Here is an 18,929-nt window from a genome sequence, read left to right on the forward strand (position 1 = left end):
CGGGACAGAATCCGGTGCCCCGACCAGGACTAGAACCTGGTGTGCTGGCGCCGCTAGGTGGAGGATTATCCTATTGAGCCGTGGTGCCGGCCCATATTCTTTCTTCTTCACTGATTATGTTGTTAAGGCTCCCCACTGCATTTTTAATTCATTTTATTATATTCTTCATTTCATTTTGATTTCCCTTTAAGGTCTCAATTTCATGGAGGAAATTTTATTTCATGTCCTGTACAGATTTCAGTAGTTTGTGCATTTGTGTCCGATAACTTCTGTGTAATCTTACGATCAATTTTTAAACTTCCATTTCCTACATTTCTTCTGCCTCAATGTATTCACAATCTACTGTTGAAGGGTTTTACTCTTTTCAGGGTGTCATGTCGTGTTCCTTATTCTTGTTTCTTGAATTGGTGGGTTTGTTGTTTGGCATGTGTGGAGATACTTGTTGGTTTCTTCCTTTTCTTCTTCTTCTTCTTCTTCTTTTTTTTTTTTTTTTTTTTTTTTTTTTGGTCTAGTGGATTTTATCTGTGTACTGTGGCTCTGTAGATAAGTGGAATGTCTACTTTAAGTGAATATCTAGCTTGTAGTGGGTGTGATCAGGGAGCTCTGTTCAGTTCTCCAGGGTTAAGGGCATGTCTGAGGTGATACACCCAGGTTTGGCACAGTAAATCTCTCTCTCTGTTTTTTATCAGAAGGGAAATTTTTTCTGCTCAGCTGAGCTCCTCTCCTTAATGGAGACCAGTGCCTTAGCGCTAGCCCCAGTGGCTATAATATTCATCCACTCTGTCGCAGGGAGCACACAAAGGATCTGTGCAGTCCTCAGTGTAAGTTTAGATTCTCCAGCGATGTCTCTCACCAGGTAACCAGGAAGCCCTGAGTCTCCCAGTGTGAGTGCCCAAAGTCCCAGCCTCACCGTGGATCCTGCCTCACACCCTCAGTTTTTTTCACAGTCCCAGTAGAGAAGCCTCACAAAGTCACAGGCTCCTATCCCCCTGTTAGTTCTTCCCACTAGTCAGGGGTCTCCACTCAACTAGTTGCTGGGCATGGACACGAGCTGGCACAGCTGTTACATATGTCCAAAATGGCACCTGCTCTATTGGCTTGTTACAGAATGGCATTGTAAAGTGATTGGGGAAAGAGAAATTGTGTCCATACTTTTTTTTCTCTTCTAGTTTGGAAAGTACACTTTCCTCATTGGGGCTGCAAGCCAAGTTTTCTCTAGGCTCTCTTTGCAGCTTAATCACCAGTGCCTTGGACTACTGCTAGTACTGTCTGGTCTCACCTCACTTTCCAATGCCAGTGCGTAGGCTCTTGGCTGCTGGGCAGGCTCTCGGCTATTGGAGTCCCAAGTTGTGGGCATCCGTGCCATCCACAGGAGGTCCACCATGTCCCTCTAATTTTGGTAGAGTTTCCTCTGGCATTTTCTCCCCAACTCTTCCCTGAGACTACACTCTTTCCACTTTTTAAAAACTATCTTCTCCTGGACTAGGGCAGTAAGCTCTAATTTTTTCAATCATACCTTTCTTCCTTTTTCAGACTGACTGTTTCCAATTGATGTATTTTCAAATTCATTGTCTTCAATTTGCCATCTCACTTGTGCTTTTTAGTCCACCCACTGCATTGTTCTTTCAGATATTTTTCACAGCTAAAGTTCCCATTTTGAAATATCTTCTGTTTTTGTGCTGGGACAGCCTCTACTTTTTTTAATTTTTTTTTTTTTCATTTTCAGCACATTTGTTTTAATGTCTTGGAGCACATAGCTGCTTTTGTTGCATAATTTTCATATGAAACTCTTAGAGATCTGGTCACATTTCCCTGGCCGTTATATATGGAGTAACATCTCATATGGAAAAGAAATGAAACTCATTTCCATATTTTCTAATTATTGAATAGTTTAAGTTACATGCTTATAAGCAGCTCCATCTATGTGTTCATAGAGAGAACAGGACCAGAAAAGAAGGCCCATACCCTTGTACTGCTTATTTTGAATTTAATGATTTCCATATACCATGAAAATCCATTATGTTACAAACCAGATAAATTGGAAAAAGATGAGTAATCCTTCAAAAGAGTTTTTTTCCTTAAAAAATTCTGTGAAAGTGTTCATGTACAGTTTTAAAATTCTATGGGTATCTCAAAAAAGAACTCAGATGTCTAGAATTTTCAGCCTTGAATTCTGGGTTCATGGTCTCAATACATTTTGACAATGAAAATCTAAAAAGGGTGATCTGACTAGGAGAAGGTATTCCCTACATAGTGGTTTATGGAGCAAGAATGCCTGTGAGAGCCAGTTCTTACTCTCATTTGACGAGGACTGAATATATGGTATGCAAAGAAATCAATCTAAACATAAAAACACAACTCATCAAGAGAAGGAGAGAGACTGACTCCTTGTTGAACTATTCCCTGCATGATGGAAATAGTCTTTGGGTGTTGGGCTCTTTCTGAATTGAGGTTCTTTCTGTTTGGGCCTAAGCAGTTATATTTTTAGTATCATAACTCCTCTATTAGAAACATGTTAATTAATTGAAATTCTTTCTTCTGGCTTTGTGTTACGTAAAGTAATAAAAATCAGTTATCATTAAGGTTTGGTGCTTCATATGTATTTTGCTTTGTCATTACTCAAACTTTACCCTGAAACCAAGAGTTTCATAATTATGTAACCATATACTTTAACATTCTCCTGTATCAGCAGTTTTTTCTTCTTTTCCCTTTTACAGTCTGGAATTATAACAGTTACCAATTTAGACACAGTGAGTGACGTTATCCATATGGCACTACCAGTGCTAGGATTAAGTGTAAGTAATCTGAAAGATACTTTGAGTTAAATAACAACTTTGGTTTTTGAGATGAATGTATTTTCCCTTTGATCCAGATACATGCACACATGCTTACAGTGTATATTTGTAAAATACAGTTCCGGGCAAAGAGACCAATTGTAGGCAGCAATATATTTTGTCCCCAGAACCATGTGCACATGTGGGAATGGAAAACGTCGGAGATGTATTTGTCTATGTATGGGTATTGCTCTTCTGTTCCGATTTTAAATTTCATGTGAACTGAAAGCCATAATTTAATGAAATTGGAGTATAATTTCAGATTGCTATTGTCATGTATTTTATTTTTTTTGTGTGTATATATATAAATGTATATATATATATACACACAAAAATATCTTACATGCTTCCTAATAACCTTGTCTGTTGGATTGCTATTTCTGTATATTCTGGTTTCTCCAATCCCACACCTATCATCTCAGTGTACACAAACCTAATAGACATGTCTAGTTGAATTTTTTTTTTAATTTTTGAGGGTCGGAGAGGACAGAGATAGCAAGAGGGATGAAGACAGACACAGAGAGAGGAAGACACAGAAATACATAGAGAGGGTGCTCGCCTCTGTTGGTTCAATCTCTGGATGCCCACAGCACCTAAGGGTGGTCTGAAACTAAGGTCTGGATGCAGGAGTACGATTCAGGTACCCCACGTGGGTGGCAGGAACCCAGTTACTTGAGAATTCATAGCTGCTTCCCAGAATGCACATTAGCAGGGAGCTGGAATCAGGACCTAGAACTTGGATTGGAACCCAGCTATTGTGGCGTGAGTCTCAGGCATCTTCAAACCACCATGCTAAAATCTCACTCCTTATAAATTTGGACATGAAGAACACCTGCATAAAAGCTGTATGCCTTAGATGCTGATTCAGGGAATGATATATCTGGTGCCTCTAATAAATTATTAAAGAGCAAGATAAGAGTTGAATGAAAGCTTGCTCTTCGGGGAATGTGTGTGCACACCACATACATGTCTTTTTTAAAAACTTGTTTTATTTGAGAGACATAGACAGACAGAAGAGTTTATGTCTATGGTTTCACTCGACAAGTGCCTACAGCAGCAGTAGAGCTGATGCCTGGAGCTGAGAACTTAATCCAGGTCTCTTGTGTAGATGATAGAAAGCCAGCTAAATCCAGTAAAACACAGCATTCTTCAAAGAGACTGGAGATAGCTGAGAGTGGAATGATCAGGATTAGACTTACCTTTACTAGTGAAGTGGCATAAATATGATTCTTTATTCCTTAGGTCACTTGGGATAATAGCATTGTGATCCTTGTCAAAAGTCATATGGCATGAATCTGGGGTGTAGTCTTGGAGGCTCAGAAAGGGACCGAAGTTATTTCGGTCAGTCCTGTTAACTCGAATAGCATTGGCACTGGTCCCAATTATTTTCTTGTTTGGAAATGTAGAAATGCTAAAGAAATACATCCTTGATCTGGCTAAAAAGCCCATGAGAGTTTCTCAGGCATGGAAAGCCAAGACACTGTGGCAAAAAAAATGACCTAAATGGAAGATCTCTGTGAGTGAGATCCCAGTGGAAAGAACAGGCCATCAAAGAAGGAGGCACCTTTCTCTGAAGGGAGGAGAGAACTTTCACTTTGACTCTGGCCTTGTCTAATAAGGCCGGAGTTTGTGAACCCAAGAGGTTTCCATAGCCTTGGCAGCTCATGACAAGAGCCTCGGGTGATTACTGACGTCATAAATAAGAGTGTCAACTGTTAAATCAATAATAGGAGTCACTGTGCACTTGCTGCCCATGTAGGATCTGTGTTTTTAATGTGTTGTACTATGTGAATGAATGGTAAGACTTATCTTCAAACAGTACTTTATGCTTTGTATGTCTGTGTGGGTACAAAGTGTTGAAATCTTTACTTAGTATATACTAAGTTGATCTTCTGTATATAAAGAGAATTAAAAATGAATCTTACTGAAGAGTTGGTTGGGAGAGGGAGTAGGAGATGGGATGGTTTGCGAGTGGGAGGGTGGTTATGGGGGGAAAATGCTTTCAAAATTTATATTTATTAAAGTTTTCTAAAAAACAAAAGAAATACATCCTTGAAGTATGCCCTGACAAAGACTTGTGATACTTAGTTCTTTTTGTCTCTAAGGGCTCAGAAATGGACTACCAATTGTGGGTCTATTCAAACCAGAGAAAGACCTCTTACCCGCTCATTGGTAAGTGTCCAGCAAAATAAAAAATGAAATGTATTGCTTCAAAATGGTAACTATTAATTTCCAGACTATGCATTGTTTGTTCTTAAGCTTAAATATCTTTACAAGGGAGAAAACAACCTCATGTAGTCGGTACTCATTTATAAAAGGAATTGCCAAGTGTATACTCTACCCTGGGTGCCTGACAACATATCTTCATACAGCAATTTAAGTTGTAGTTGGAAAAGAAACTGAAGTTTTATTCTCTGCTTTTCCATGTGGATAGCACAACTGTCTTGGAATAGTCCTTTTTTTTTTCTTTTTTTGTAATGAAATGAAAATGGGGTCGAATTTCATCTCTCCAAACATTTGATTGATGCCCATATACTGGTTTGTATTCCCCTTTCCATTTCTAGTCTCATAGGTAATCTCTATTTTTAAGTCTTGCAAAATCTGTCAGGTCTATGTCCAAGTATACCACTCTCCCTCCTCCTTCCTTTCTTATTCTTTCTTTTAAGTTTTATAATAACATACTTTCAGTTTACTTTAAAATCATATGCTTAACCCTCCACTAAGTAAAAAATTTACCAGTAGTAAGAAAGAACAACAACACTGTTCTAAATAGTAGAGGAACAGGTTATTATTTACAGACAAGGGCTTTAAACAATAATCACATCTCAAAATGTGAATTTTACTCATATACATTAAATTTTTGTACTCTATTTGGTACCACAGATCAAGGAAAGCATATGATATTTGTCTTTTTGGGACTGGCTTATTTAACTAAATATAATGGTTTTCCGATGCATCCATTTTCTTGCAAAAGACAGAATGTTGTTCTTTTTTGTGGTTGAATAGTATGTATATAGCACATTTTCTTTATCCAGTCATTGGTTGATGGACAGTTGGGTTGATTTTATATCCTAGCTATTGTGCAATTGAGCGACAATAAACATGGGGGTACAGATAACTCTTTCATGCACTGATTTCCTTTCCCTTGGTAAATTCCCAGGTGTGGGATGGCTGGGTCACATGATAGGTCTATTTTCCTGTTTTTGAGGAATCTTCATACTGTGTTCCATAATGGCTGTATTAATCTACATTTCCACAGATGTGTATTAGGGTACCTTTTTCCTACGTCCTCACCAACATTTATTGTTTGTTGATTTCTGCATGAAAGCCAATTTAATTAAGGTAAGGTGAAACCTCATGGTGGTTTTGTTTGCATGTCTCTGGTAGCTAGTGATCCTGAGGATTTTTCTTGTGTCTCTTGGCCACGTGAATGTCCTCTTTTGAAAAATGCCTGTTCAAGTCCTTTGAGCATTTTGTAGCTGGGTTGCTTGTTTTGTTGTTGTTGAGTTTCTTGAGCTCTTTATAGATTCTGGATCTTAATCCTTTATCTGTTGTATAGTTTGCCAGTGTTTTATTCCATTCTGTCGGTTGCTTCTTCACTTTGTTGAGTGTTTCCTTTGTAGAAGCTTCTTACTTTGATGTAATCCCATTTGTGTATTTTTGCTTTGATCTCCTTGCTTCCAGGGTCTTTTTCAAGAGGTGTTTGCCTATGCCAGTGTCTTGCAGAGGTTCTCCAATGTTCTCTAGCAGTTTGATGGTATTATGTCATAGATTGAGATTCTTGATCCATTTTGAGTGGACTTTTGTATAGGGTATATAGGTATATAGGTAGGGTTCTTACCTCATACTTCTGCACATGTATATACAACTTTCCAGCACCATTTGTTGAAGATATTGACCATTCTGTAGGTATTGATTTTAGCTCATTTGTCCAAAGATTAGTTGGTTGTACATGTTGGATTGGTTTATGAAGATTCTATTCTGTTTCATTGATCTATGTATTTATTTTAGTGTCAGATCCAAGCTGTTTTGATTATAGTAGTATGCTTTTTTAAAAAAAGATTTATTTATTTATTTACTTATTTGAAAGTCAGAGTTTCACAGAGAGAGGAGGGGCAGAGAAAGAGAGAGATCTTCCATCCGATGGTTCACTCCCCAGTTGGCCACAACGGCCGGCGCTGTGCTGATCCAAAGCCAGGAGCCAGTAGCTTCTTCCAGGTCTCCTACGTGGGTGCAGGAGCCCAAGGACTTGGGCCATCTTCTGCTGCTTCTCCAGGCCATAGCAGAGAGCTGGATTGGAAGTGCAGCAGCGGGGTCTTGAACCGGCATCCATATGGGATTCCGGCACTTTAGGCCAGGGTGTTAACCCACTGCACCACAGTGCTGGCCCCTGTAGTATGCTTTTAAATCTAGTATTGTAATGCTCCCAGTTTTGCTTTTGTTGTTTAGTATTGTTTGAGCTTGTTGGGCTCTCTTGTTTTTCTGTATGAATTTTAGCATCATAGTCTCTAGATCTGAGGAGAATGCCTTTGGTATTTTCATTGGATCACATTGAATCTGTAAATTTCTTTCTTTCATATGGACATTATGATGATAAGTCTTCTGATCCATGAACATGGAAGATTTTTCCATTTTTCTCTGTTTTCTATTTCTTTAATGCTCAATAATTTTCATTGTAGAGATCTTTCACCTTCTTGGTTCAGTTTATTTCAAGGTGTTGACATTTTTGTAGCTATTGTGAATGGGACTGATCTTACCAGTTCTTTGTCAGGCTTGGCATTGTCTGGGTACACAAAGTCTATTACTTTTTTGCATTGATTTTATATCCTGCAACTTTACCAAGCTCTCTTATGAGTTCCAGTAGTCTTTTAGTGGAGTTTCTGGTTCCCCTGTGTTTATGAATGTATGTGTGTGTGTGTGTGTGTGTGTGTATACATGCATGCATGTCATCTGCAAACACATATATATTTATTGTGAAATTATGTCAAGAAGTTATTTGAGCATGATTAAAAATTAAGATAATCACATTCAAACTCCTAAAAGGTTTTTTGATTAACAAACATGTACAGTTCAGCCATTCTTTTTGTTGAATTTTCTAGCACTTGATCTTGAGGTTGTTGATAAAAACATTATACTTCTCCTAAAATAGTTGTTGAATTAACCTATATAAAGAAGAGACCATTCATGAATCATCATGTGTTTCAGTGTCTCTCACAGAAACAAGCCCTGGAAAGGAAGGGAGGCATACTATTTGTCATAGACTTTGTAATATAATGCTGGTGATTTCTATGAAAATCAAACAGTATTACTTACCTGGGCAATCTTCCTATTCTTCTTTCAACAGTCATGTAAAGGAACTAATGTGTAATTTATAATGTTTTCAAGTCACTTACAAAATTTGAAAATAAAGTTTCTGTTCTTTCTGAATGTACTTTGTCAGTCTCAAAATTCAGGAATTGCTAAATACATCTGAGGACAAAAGCCAACCACCGATTTTATGATGTTTCTCCTTAATTTTGACATCTTTGTAACAAGATAGCAATAGAGGCCGGCGCCATGGCTCACTAGGCTAATCCTCCGCCTTGCGGTGCCGGCACAGCGGGTTCTAGTCCTGGTCAGGGCGCCGGATTCTGTCCCGGTTGCCCCTCTTCCAGGCCAGCTCTCTGCTGTGGCCAGGGAGTGCAGTGGAGGATGGCCCAAGTTCTTGGGCCCCGCACCCCATGGGAGACCAGGATAAGTACCTGGCTCCTGCCATCGGATCAGTGCGTTGCGCCAGCCGCAGCGCGCTGGCCACGGCGGCCATTGGAGGGTGAACCAATGGCAAAAAGGAAGACCTTCCTCTCTGTCTCTCTCTCTCTCTCACTGTCCACTCCGTCTGTCAAAAAATAAAAAAAAATTAAAATAAAGATAGCAGTAGAGTTAGTGTGCAAATCAAATACTGTAAATGAATTTATTGAGTAGATGGCATTTGTTTATGTAAAATGTTTTTTCTGGAGGATGATTTGGACCCGAACAATGGCATGCACTGTGACTGGCTCCAAGAAATCCTAAGAGTGTATCTGTCGTTGGTGACTCCTAGCGGTCCTTATGGATGTGTGTTTAATATGCTCTCAGTTCCTGATCATCTTTTTCTGTCCTGGTTATGCCGATGGTTTGGTTTTGTTAATATTGCAGTTGTAGAAGCTTCTTTTACCATGAAAGAGACAAGTTGCTATAATTCTTGCTCTGAACAGGGTATTAATGTCCCATGAAATGGAAAATTTAACTAATATGTCAGAAATTGAATAAAGGGAGCTTTCACTTTGTTGTTGAAAAGAAAATCCCTTTGACAGCACAGAATCGTGAAAACATGTTCGAAGTTTAGTTTTTGAGAGGCAAAAATAGACACAGAATGTTAAATTGCTAGTTCTATCCTTAAAGGTCCACGAAGATTGGAGGTGTCCTAGGGCAAGGGCCAGGAGCCAGAAGGCAGGTCATCAGTCCAGTCTTGCACGTGAGTGGCAGGAACATCAGTGTTCAAGACAACAGCTCTGCATCTTAGGGTCTGATCTGCATTTGCAGAGAGCTTCAGTCAGGATCCATGATCAAGGACCAAACCAGGTGGTCCAATGTGGGACAGAGGTGTCTTCATGGACATCCCAATTGCTAATACCCACCAGGAGCAGAGGATCTTGAGAATTTCTTGGGTTGCCAGCAATTTAAAAATGAGAGAGGAAAGCAATGACATTACATGTACTCCGTGAACATCAGTTGGTAGGATGGCTCTGGGTCTCTAACACTCTGCAGCACTCCCTCAGCTAGTGAGCTGTGAGGGGCTCCCGAGAGGGCCAAAGTAGGAGGGAAGTGTAACAGCAGACCATGGCCCCAGTGCTCTTGAGAATCACAGGCTATAAAACTGACAGAGAAATGAAGTCTCTTTTCATGATCTAACATCGTGGGAGAGAGATTCTAGGTTACAGCAACTCATGACATATATGGCCCAATCATTTAAAAAATGCAGACCACTGATGTTTACTCATGTTTACTCATATGAGGACGTTAAAAATCTAGTTGGAGTCAAGGCAGATTTTAGCAGGCCTTCTACTTTACAACGGAAATAACAAGTCATCAGTGTGCAGTGCACTGAGGGATCTTGGTCTTCTAAGCTAGGCAATGGGCTACTACTTCTGTTTGCGTTGGAAAGGTCCTCTGCCTGGGTGCCTGCTTTATGCAGTGCCTCCCCAGAGAGAGCACACCTGATGCTCACTCCCAAGACACAGCTCTCTTCCTTGCAGAAGCCCCAGGAGAACTTGAGCTGTCCCCGGTGCTGTACCCACACTGACAACAAGGCATGTTTGATCATACCTGTCACCATCAGCCTGATGTGTATTGAGATTTTTCTCTGCCTAGGGCATGAGTGTCCATATGCTATCCAAGCAAGCTACCATCGAGCTGCCTTTCATAATCAGGAACCGGGGAAGTCCACCTCCGCCCTGAGCATGGAGGATCCCGTTCTGGAGATCTTGTCTGATGGAGGGATCCAGTTCGTGTTGAAGCCCAGGCACACGGCTAAAAGGCAGCGCCGGTGCGGTAAGTCTAATTTCCAGCAGGGTTCTGCTCTCTGCTCATCCATGCATTCCTGAGAAAAAAATTCATGACAGAGAGCTGTTCTCCATGAGGGAGGAGGTGTGCATAAGTACAGGGACCCAGTACTCACCAAGAACCAGGCTTAGAGAAACTGTTCAAAGTCAGAACCCATCTCACTTCCAGGAGGATTGTGGTGGTTCTTCTACATTAGAACTTTTGTCTCCTCTGGATACCCTGAGCATTTGCTCCATAAAATAATGCATGCACAAACTTATGTGTCTGTAGAGAGAAGTTTCTTGTGGCCTGGCATCATGGTACAGTGGGTTAAGCTGCATCCTGCAATCCACATCAGAGCATTGGCTTGAGTCCTGGCTCTCCCAGTTCGGATGAAGCTCGCTGGCTTTATCAGAATGTGCCTGGGAAGGAAGCAGAAAATGACCCAAATACCTGGGTCCTTTGTCTCGCATGTGGGAGACCCAGGTGGAGTTCTAATCTCCAGCCCTGTCCCTGGTTGTTGTGGCCATTTGAGAAAAAAACAGTGATGAAAGATGTCTTTCTCTGTGTGTTATTCTGTATTACAAATAAATCTTTACAATGAAGAGCATCATGTGTGAAGGCCTGGAAATGAAGACTAAGCATTCCAGAGGGTAACCCTGAACCTGGAGTGAGAGCAGGAAGTAATCAATGTACTGCATGCCTTAGACTTACCTTATATGGAAGATCTCCAGGATGGTGAGAAACTGTGGCATTGAATTTGGATCTCTTCTGGCTTGGGCTGAAGTGGCTAGGGGGTTGCTTCCTGAATTGATCTCTTCATTATGCCCACGGCATGCTGACTTCCTCCAGGCTTCAGATGCATATCTAGACCAGACATGGACTGAACAGTTACGATCAGGGATGTTTCAGCTTTTTGCTTTCCAGTCTCTCCCTACTTGTCAATATTCTTTTGAGAGACCTTTCTCTGAAGAACAGTTTTTAGTAAGGTGGGAAATATTGTGGCAAGAATATAATGATTTCCACTGTGAATGGTGTTCGTACTTTTCTTGTGAGGATATTCTGTGATTTATATAGCTTATAAATGTGTTTTTGGTTGTAATTTTGAGCATATAGCAATATTCTATAAATGTTGCTCCTATGCAAGATTGTGAATCTGAACTTTGTAAACATCCACAACCCCCATTTGGGCAAGAGAATGCCACCACCAGAAGTATCACCAGGAGTGTCAGAAAGGCTCAGTGTTTTTGAAGTGAGCTTGTTGAATTATGCAACGTGTCTCATGGAAAATGGCTGCTGTTTCCATTGGTCACAGAAGCAGCATGCGCTCTCAGTAAATAATGTACCTTATGAAAGCCTCAGCTAAGCACCGAAAGTATTTTTGTTTGAGAAAGATTGTAATGGCACTCATCTCTCTCTGTTCCCATATGTTCTGGATGTATAGATTCATATCAAGGTATGGAGCATGATGCTTCATTGCTTAGCTGTGTGACAACTAAGTAGTGGATTATGTCCCAATAGATTTTTAAATAATGAAATCAGGTGAGTCCTAGGTGTACCAGGTTGCGCACGAGTTAAACCATGTATTCTTGCCTGTTTTAAAGAAAGAGTTGGATATGGTAGTATGTATGAGCAGCCTCCTGCATTTGAGATGGCATTTGCTTTTTTCTTGTCTCCTTTTAAAAGGTGGAATTTTGAATGCTTGGTGTTGGATTACTTTGTGACTGCATGCTATCTGGAGAGTACTAACTAACCAGAAAGAGAATGGAGATAAAGTTTACTTTAGGGTGAGGAAACTGATGTGTGGGATCCCTTACACCATTTGATTGTAAATGATTACAGAAGAAAGTAATTCTCTTCACGGTTGTGATGAGTTGTGTGCCATGCTGAGTAATACATTATATTAGTGCAATGAGGTGTAGATAGCATCATTCTTAAACAAGTTGAGTCAAAGGAAAGTCCAAAGAATTGAGTAACTGGACTGGCTGATGAAGTGGCACATCTTGGAGCCTATCCTGGCTTCCTCAGTGATATAGCACCATGAGGATTGCCCTCCCTTGTTTGTCTGATGGTGATGCATTCAGGGGCCCAGAAATGCCAAGAAGATGGCTGATGAATGATATTTGGGGAGGGGGCCGGTGCTGTGGCACAGCGGGTTAAAGCCCTGGCCTGAAGCGCAGCTGTCCCATATGGGCACCAGTTCTTGTCCCGGCTGCTCCTCTTCCGATCCAGCTCTGTGCTATGGCCTGGGAAAGCAGAAGAAGATGACCCAAGTCCTTGGGCCCCTGCACCCATGTGGGAGACCCAGAAAAAGCTCCTGGCTCCTGGCTTCGGGTCAGCATAGCTCTAGCCGTTGTGGCCATCTGGGGAGTGAACCAGTGGATGGAAGTCCTTTCTCTGTCTCTACCTCTCTCTGTAATTCTGTCAAAATTAATCTTAAAAAAAACAAAAAAACAAAAAAACAAAAACAGATTGTTTTTGGCAACTTCACCCATCTGTCTATCACACTGCACCTTGACTCCTCTGGTGCCTTTTATGATATTCAGCATAAATCGGTCATTTAAGAAGAAAAGTTTAGGTGCCTTCTTAAGAAAACGTGCACAGCTGAGCAGTAGATACTCCAAACTCATGTTTTCCTTGGTGATCCTCTTTTCTGTGGAAAATTCCTCTTCAGCGTTCAGTTGGCAGAGCTTGATGGGTAGCTAAAATATAGGCTGTATAGCTTGGCAGGGTGGCACAAGGAACAAGGCCCCACGGGATCCTGCCACTCATTTGGGAACCAAGTGAAGAAGGTGAAATCAAATCACCTGGGGAACAGGTTAAGCTTTGTAACCCTGAAGAGTGAGGGAGGTAGAGGCTGGTTGAGTGATATCAGGGAGCTTGTGTCATGAAGTGCAGATCTCTTTGATGGGAGTGAGTTGCTGGTGGTTGGGCATTCAGACTACCAAACAGGAAATCTCATAGGGAAAGGTGACTTAGCATGAAGTAGATTATGAGACTCCACTTAGTTTGAATGTCAACTGTATTTTTTTGCTTTTCAAATGAGTTCTGACACCTGACTCCACTGGGTAAACTTAAGAGGATGTGTATAACTCAATGTGAGGTGTCTCATTATGCAAAAAAATAAAAAGCAAAAACTGTAGGTAGCACTGCCAGAATTGAACCTGAGCAGCTTCCTCAAGTCTTTATATTTCATTTCTGGTTGATGAATTGATTGTTTGATTTGAGAGACCATCACACACATGCACAAGAGAAGGAGAGAGAGAGAGAGAAAAGAAGAGAAGAGTTGAGTTGAGTTTCCTATCCTCTGATTCACTCCCTAAATGTCAGCCGTGGCCATGGGCCAGGGACAGAACTGGAATCTGGTATTTACATCATGTCTCCTTTGTGACAGGCAGGACTAGAGCTGGAATTTGGGAACTTATTCCATGTTGTGCTTGTGAGAGGTAGGAACCCAAATTTGTTAGCCATGCATACTGCCTCAGAGGGCCTGCATTTGCAAGAAGCTGGAATTGGGAGCCAAAGATGGACATCAGGTCCAGATGCTCTGATATGAGCCTAGGGCATCTTAACAATTAGGCTAAACACCTGATTCTAACTGCCAGCTTATAGGAAATTGGGAAGAAAAGTTCATGAACGTCACGTGGATGGTACTAGCCAATTTCAGATCGTAAGCTCTTGTACACCACAAATGGATCAGTTTCTGTCTTTTCTAAGGCTGGAAACAGTCACCTGTCAAATGGAAAGGGTGGAAACAGAATCTGTCAATGATCCTCTACAGCTAATGGTCTCACTTTCTCCTCAGGCTTTCCCACAAACTGTCTGTCTTGCTGGGGCATTACCAGAAGCCATAATGACCTGCCCCAGGACTCCCCTCCTGCTATTTCGGTGCCAACACTCCTGAGAGTGTCCGGTGTTGAGGACCTGACCCTCACACTCTGGGTAGGTATCATTTTGATCTTCTGAAGCCCTCCTCAGGAGTGAGCGTTCTGAGGGCTTGGTGTCATCATCCAAAAGTGTTTCAAATGAGGCCATCATTTGTCAGTCCCTGGCTTTGGCTGACATGCCTTCTTAATGTGACCTCAAAGAAGAACAGTCAGCTCAGTTATCGTGGTCTTACTTCAAAGGCAACAGGAGAAAGAACCGTTCCGTTTATTCTGCTGGTTTCAGCGATGTTACCCAGTCACCTGCTCACACACAGCAAAAGGAATGTTTCTGAATCTCTTGGAGTCGACATCCCCCCATGTTCCCCTTTTAGCCTCTTCCTTGAAGTGTTCCTTCATTTCCTTTTTGTCTAGATGACTCAAACTTAGAACTCAACGTCCCTCACTGTGGGCGTGGTTTGTATTTCAGATGATTAGATGGATCACCTGCCATTTATGTATCCTTCTATCATAAGAGAATGTGTCAGAGGAAAGCCACAGAACGTGGCCTATGTTATTTCCCAGGAGGGCATTTCAGAGTTGGCACATTGATTGTCCAGCACATCTACATACACTATGCTAGATGTAGGGCATTTTTTGCGAGGTGGGGAGGAATGTATCAAGTTAGTTCCATGCTAGATGGTGCCCCAGCCCTTGCAGCATTCACAAGTTGAAGGAGTTGCTAGGATCCTCATCACTGTGACATCATTCATGGATAAAAGGAAAGCATGAGTAAGGTGATGTCCTATGCCCAAGGTCTCATGAAAAGTAAGGGACCTAATAGATGACAGATTCCTGGAGATACCTGTGACACTCCTGTTCCCCTCTTGGCATGAAGATGAGGCAGAAGGACATGAAAGTCAACAAGTTTGGCAACAAGTGTGGCAACGAGATTTTCCTAGTTGGGAAAGGCCATCAGTACTAGGAAATAATGAGAACAGCATGGTAAAACAGGAGAGAGTGATTCACTAAAAGCTTGAAGCAGAGAAGTTTGGTGTACAAGTTTCATTCCTTGAAAAGGAAACTAGGTTAAAGCCAGCATTCAAAACAATTTAGTGGGTGGACACAGATCAGATGGATGGGTTGAACATATATTTAGAGACACTGAACAAAATTTTCTTCCCTCACTTCAGCTGCTGCTGTGTCAGTTCCCATACTCTTCTCTACAGGGGGCTAGCTTTTGTTCTGGGCTTGTGGATATGAAATGTCCTTTAATTAGTTTTCCTTTTTCTTTTCCACAGGAAGTGATTCGTATTATCAAGCAGAAAGGGCCAAAGACAGAGAATATTTTTCAAAAAGTTGGTGACATAAAGTCATTTATAGCCCTAAAGGAAAGATTTAACACAGGAGATAGAGGCGACTGGGGCAATGAATCGCCACTTGTGTTAGCAACACTGTTAAAGGTAGGGGGATTCTGGCATCATCTATGCACAATATGGAAGCTGTGTGATGGGTTTCATTCCTCGTGACATCTCAAGAAGAGCAGTAGGCCTAATCAGTTAAGCGTCTGAGAAACTGAAAAACACATCAGAAACTCCAGGTTGTAGGCAGCTACTCCCTTCATTGGACAGACTCTGCTTGTTAGATAGCTTTCCCAGTCTTCAGACTCCATGCTTGCTGTCCTCATCTGAATGCTCCATGTAGAATTATGCTAGCATAGTTATAATTGCCCAAGCATCTTCCAAATAAACCCTGGTTATTCATATAGAATTTTGGCCAGTACAAATCTCCTGCATTTGCCAGATTTGACAGTGTCTTCCTAATGACATCAGAGTTTCCCAAAGAAACTTTATTTGAAATTTTGAAAACCATTCTAGGTGTTTTCCACAATAAGCAAACATTGCTCTTAAAATGAATTAAAAATACATACAAATGCCAAGAAAATTCCATTCTTTTCATTGCCATTCTTTCCCCTGTCTCTTATGCCTTTGCTTCACACGTGGTGTCAGGACTCTGCTATTTGGAGCTGCCTTCATTTTGACTACTGTTGGCATCTTATGTTCATTTCCATTGTACTTAAGCCAATACTCCTAGTTATAGTTACATAGTAACGAGCCCCAGCACAAAGCTCAGCTTGTGAATCTGACTTTGAAAGTGTTGCAGCAGGCAAAGCTAGGTTAGAAGTTTTAAAATGTTGGGCCTGTGTTTGGCATAGCAGGGTATGCTGGGGGTTGGAATGCTGGCGTCGTATATCAGAGCCCCAATTCAAGTCCTGGCTGCTGTGCTGCTGATCCAGCATCCTGTTAATGCATCTGGGAAGGCAGTGGAAGATGGCCAAGGTACTGAGGTTCTTGCCTCCCATGTGAGAGGCAAGGATGATGCTCTTGGCTTCAACCAGGGTCTGAACTGGATATTGCAGCCATTCATTTATGTAGGATCTCTCTCTGTCTCTCTTCCTCATTCATGAACAGTGTGCGTGTATGTGCATGTGTGTCTCGCTCTCTGTGCCTCTGCCCATTGAGCACAGAATTCTCTTTTTTTATTTATTTGAAAGTCAGAATTACAGAGAGAGGAGAGGCAGAGAGAGAGAGAGAGAGAGAGAGAAGTCCTCCATGCGATGGTTCACTCCCCAATTGGCCGCAATGGCCAGAGCTGCAGCGATCTGAAGCCAGGAGCCAGGAGCCTCCTCTGGGTCTCCCACGTGGGTGCAGGGGCCCAAGGACTTGGGCCATCTTCCACTGCTTTCCCAGGCCATAGCAGAGAACCTGGCCGGAAGAGGAGCAGCCGGGCCTTGAACCGGCACCCATACCATATGGGATTCTGGCACTTCAGGCCAAGGCGTTAACCTGCTGCGAAACAGTGCCATCCCTGAGCAAAGAATTCTAAAATCCAAGGTGATGCAAAATACACATGTATTTCAAAATTGCATGGTAAAATCACAAGTATCCAGGTACATTTCTGTAAGGGAAAATTGAATTGTTGGTCATTTCAGCAGCTGTGAAACAAAAATCTGGCAATGCCGTAATCACTACAAAAAATATCCTTACATTCTTTGAAACGCTCAGTACACTTGCTCTTTCCTTACCCTCCATCAATGCTTGGCCACATGTTAAATGGTTACACTTCTGTAATGACTTCCGGGCCCACACGTACATCACTCAGATCATAAAAATATACACTAGGTTAGACAGTCACATGTTTGTGTTGTTTCTGTTGTACATGAAGTTGATGTCATTTTTCAACAAGATATAGTGGTTACCCCTCTGAGGACTTTGGAGTCTGATTTTTGATAAATACCATGGGAATCACCTGGAGAGTTGGTCCAGGCTAAACATAAATACAGTCATGGAGTTGGATTTGCCATTGAGCTCCCTAGAAGCAGAGGTGCAACAGCAAATCGTCTTCACATGATCTCCTTGGCTCACAGTGTGACTTCCACAACATGCCCCGTCTAGTCATCCTGCAGCACAGGGAAAGCCAAGAGAGGACACATACCCCACGTGCATGGAAGTAAGTACCCAGCAGACAAAGCTGCTCCTGAGCCATCCCAGACTTCCCCATCATTCAGAGCTCCACACATACTGGACATACTCCTTGGGAAACAGTCAAAGGCTGTAACTACAGTGGGAGAGTATTGGACGCCAGTGACATAGTCAGGGTATAAGAGGGCTTGGATTTTGTCCGTTTTCTTCACTGTTCTATCCCCAGTAGTCCAAACTGGATATGACATAAATGACTACTCAAGAACTACTAGAATGAGTGAGCAATGTCTGGATTATGAACACAACACTTACTGAGAGGCATTTCCTACACTCACTGCTATTGAAAAGTGTCATGGGCCATATAGTGAGACCAGTGGAAAGAAAGCTAGCAAGGGGATATGAACTGGAAATATAAATCCCACCATCTTCTGGTTATATTTGTAAAGAGTTGATCAATGAGCTAGTGAAAAGGAAAGTAGAATGAGGCTATTAGGAGAGTATTTTGCCCCAGGGAACAGACATAGTCAAAATGTCCAGTCCTTACTTCCTATTTTCTGTGAGTACATGTGTGTATATTTAGTTCATTTGGTTCGGAACCTTTGCTGCTAAGACTTAAAAGGATTAGTCTGAAATCAAAATGTGAAGTATGTATGTTTACATGTCCACAGTGCATAATATGATTTAGGATGACCCATAAGCAGATTTGTCAGTTTGTACTATTTTGCTAAAATATAGGCAAAGAAGACTATATAGATTTGTTTTATATATTTGAATGGCAGAGTGAAAGAGAGAGACACGTATGGGTCTGGCAATGTAGCGCAGTGCATTTACCTACTACCTGCAACACAGACAACCTGTATGTGCACTGATTTGAGTCCCAGCTGCTTGGTTCTGGATGAACTTACCACGAATGGACATGGGAAGGCAGCCAAAGATGGCCCAAATACTGTGGTCCCTGCCACTCACATAGCAGAGCTGGGTGGAGTTCCTGGCTTCCGGATTCAATGTGGACATTTGCAGAGTAAATTCGTGTATGGAAGATTCCTCTCTGTCTCTGTTTCCCTCACTGTCTCTCTGTTTCTTTCTCTCTCTCCTCTCTCCCTCTCTCCCTCTGTGTGTGTGTGTTTCAACTCCATCTTTTACATAAATAAATAAGCTTACAATGACACAAACACACACACATGCTCATA

The 18,929-nt window shown here is 41.7% G+C and overlaps 1 protein-coding gene across 9 annotated transcripts in view; it reads left to right on the forward strand.

The window, feature by feature from the left end:
• LOC138848171 (rho GTPase-activating protein 20-like) overlaps positions 1-18,929 on the forward strand; it is a 59,977-nt gene that overhangs the window by 28,652 nt on the left and 12,396 nt on the right. For all 9 annotated transcript variants that reach the window (XM_070067745.1, XM_070067744.1, XM_070067746.1 and 6 more), the window contains 5 exons: positions 2,718-2,795; positions 4,940-5,006; positions 10,224-10,403; positions 14,200-14,336; positions 15,559-15,720. In XM_070067745.1, the coding sequence (XP_069923846.1) occupies positions 2,718-2,795; positions 4,940-5,006; positions 10,224-10,403; positions 14,200-14,336; positions 15,559-15,720 (624 nt within the window). The remainder of the gene's footprint in view (positions 1-2,717; positions 2,796-4,939; positions 5,007-10,223; positions 10,404-14,199; positions 14,337-15,558; positions 15,721-18,929) is intronic.

The sequence above is a fragment of the Oryctolagus cuniculus genome, unplaced genomic scaffold, assembly GCF_964237555.1.
Source record: "Oryctolagus cuniculus unplaced genomic scaffold, mOryCun1.1 SCAFFOLD_141, whole genome shotgun sequence".
NCBI lineage: Eukaryota > Metazoa > Chordata > Mammalia > Lagomorpha > Leporidae > Oryctolagus > Oryctolagus cuniculus.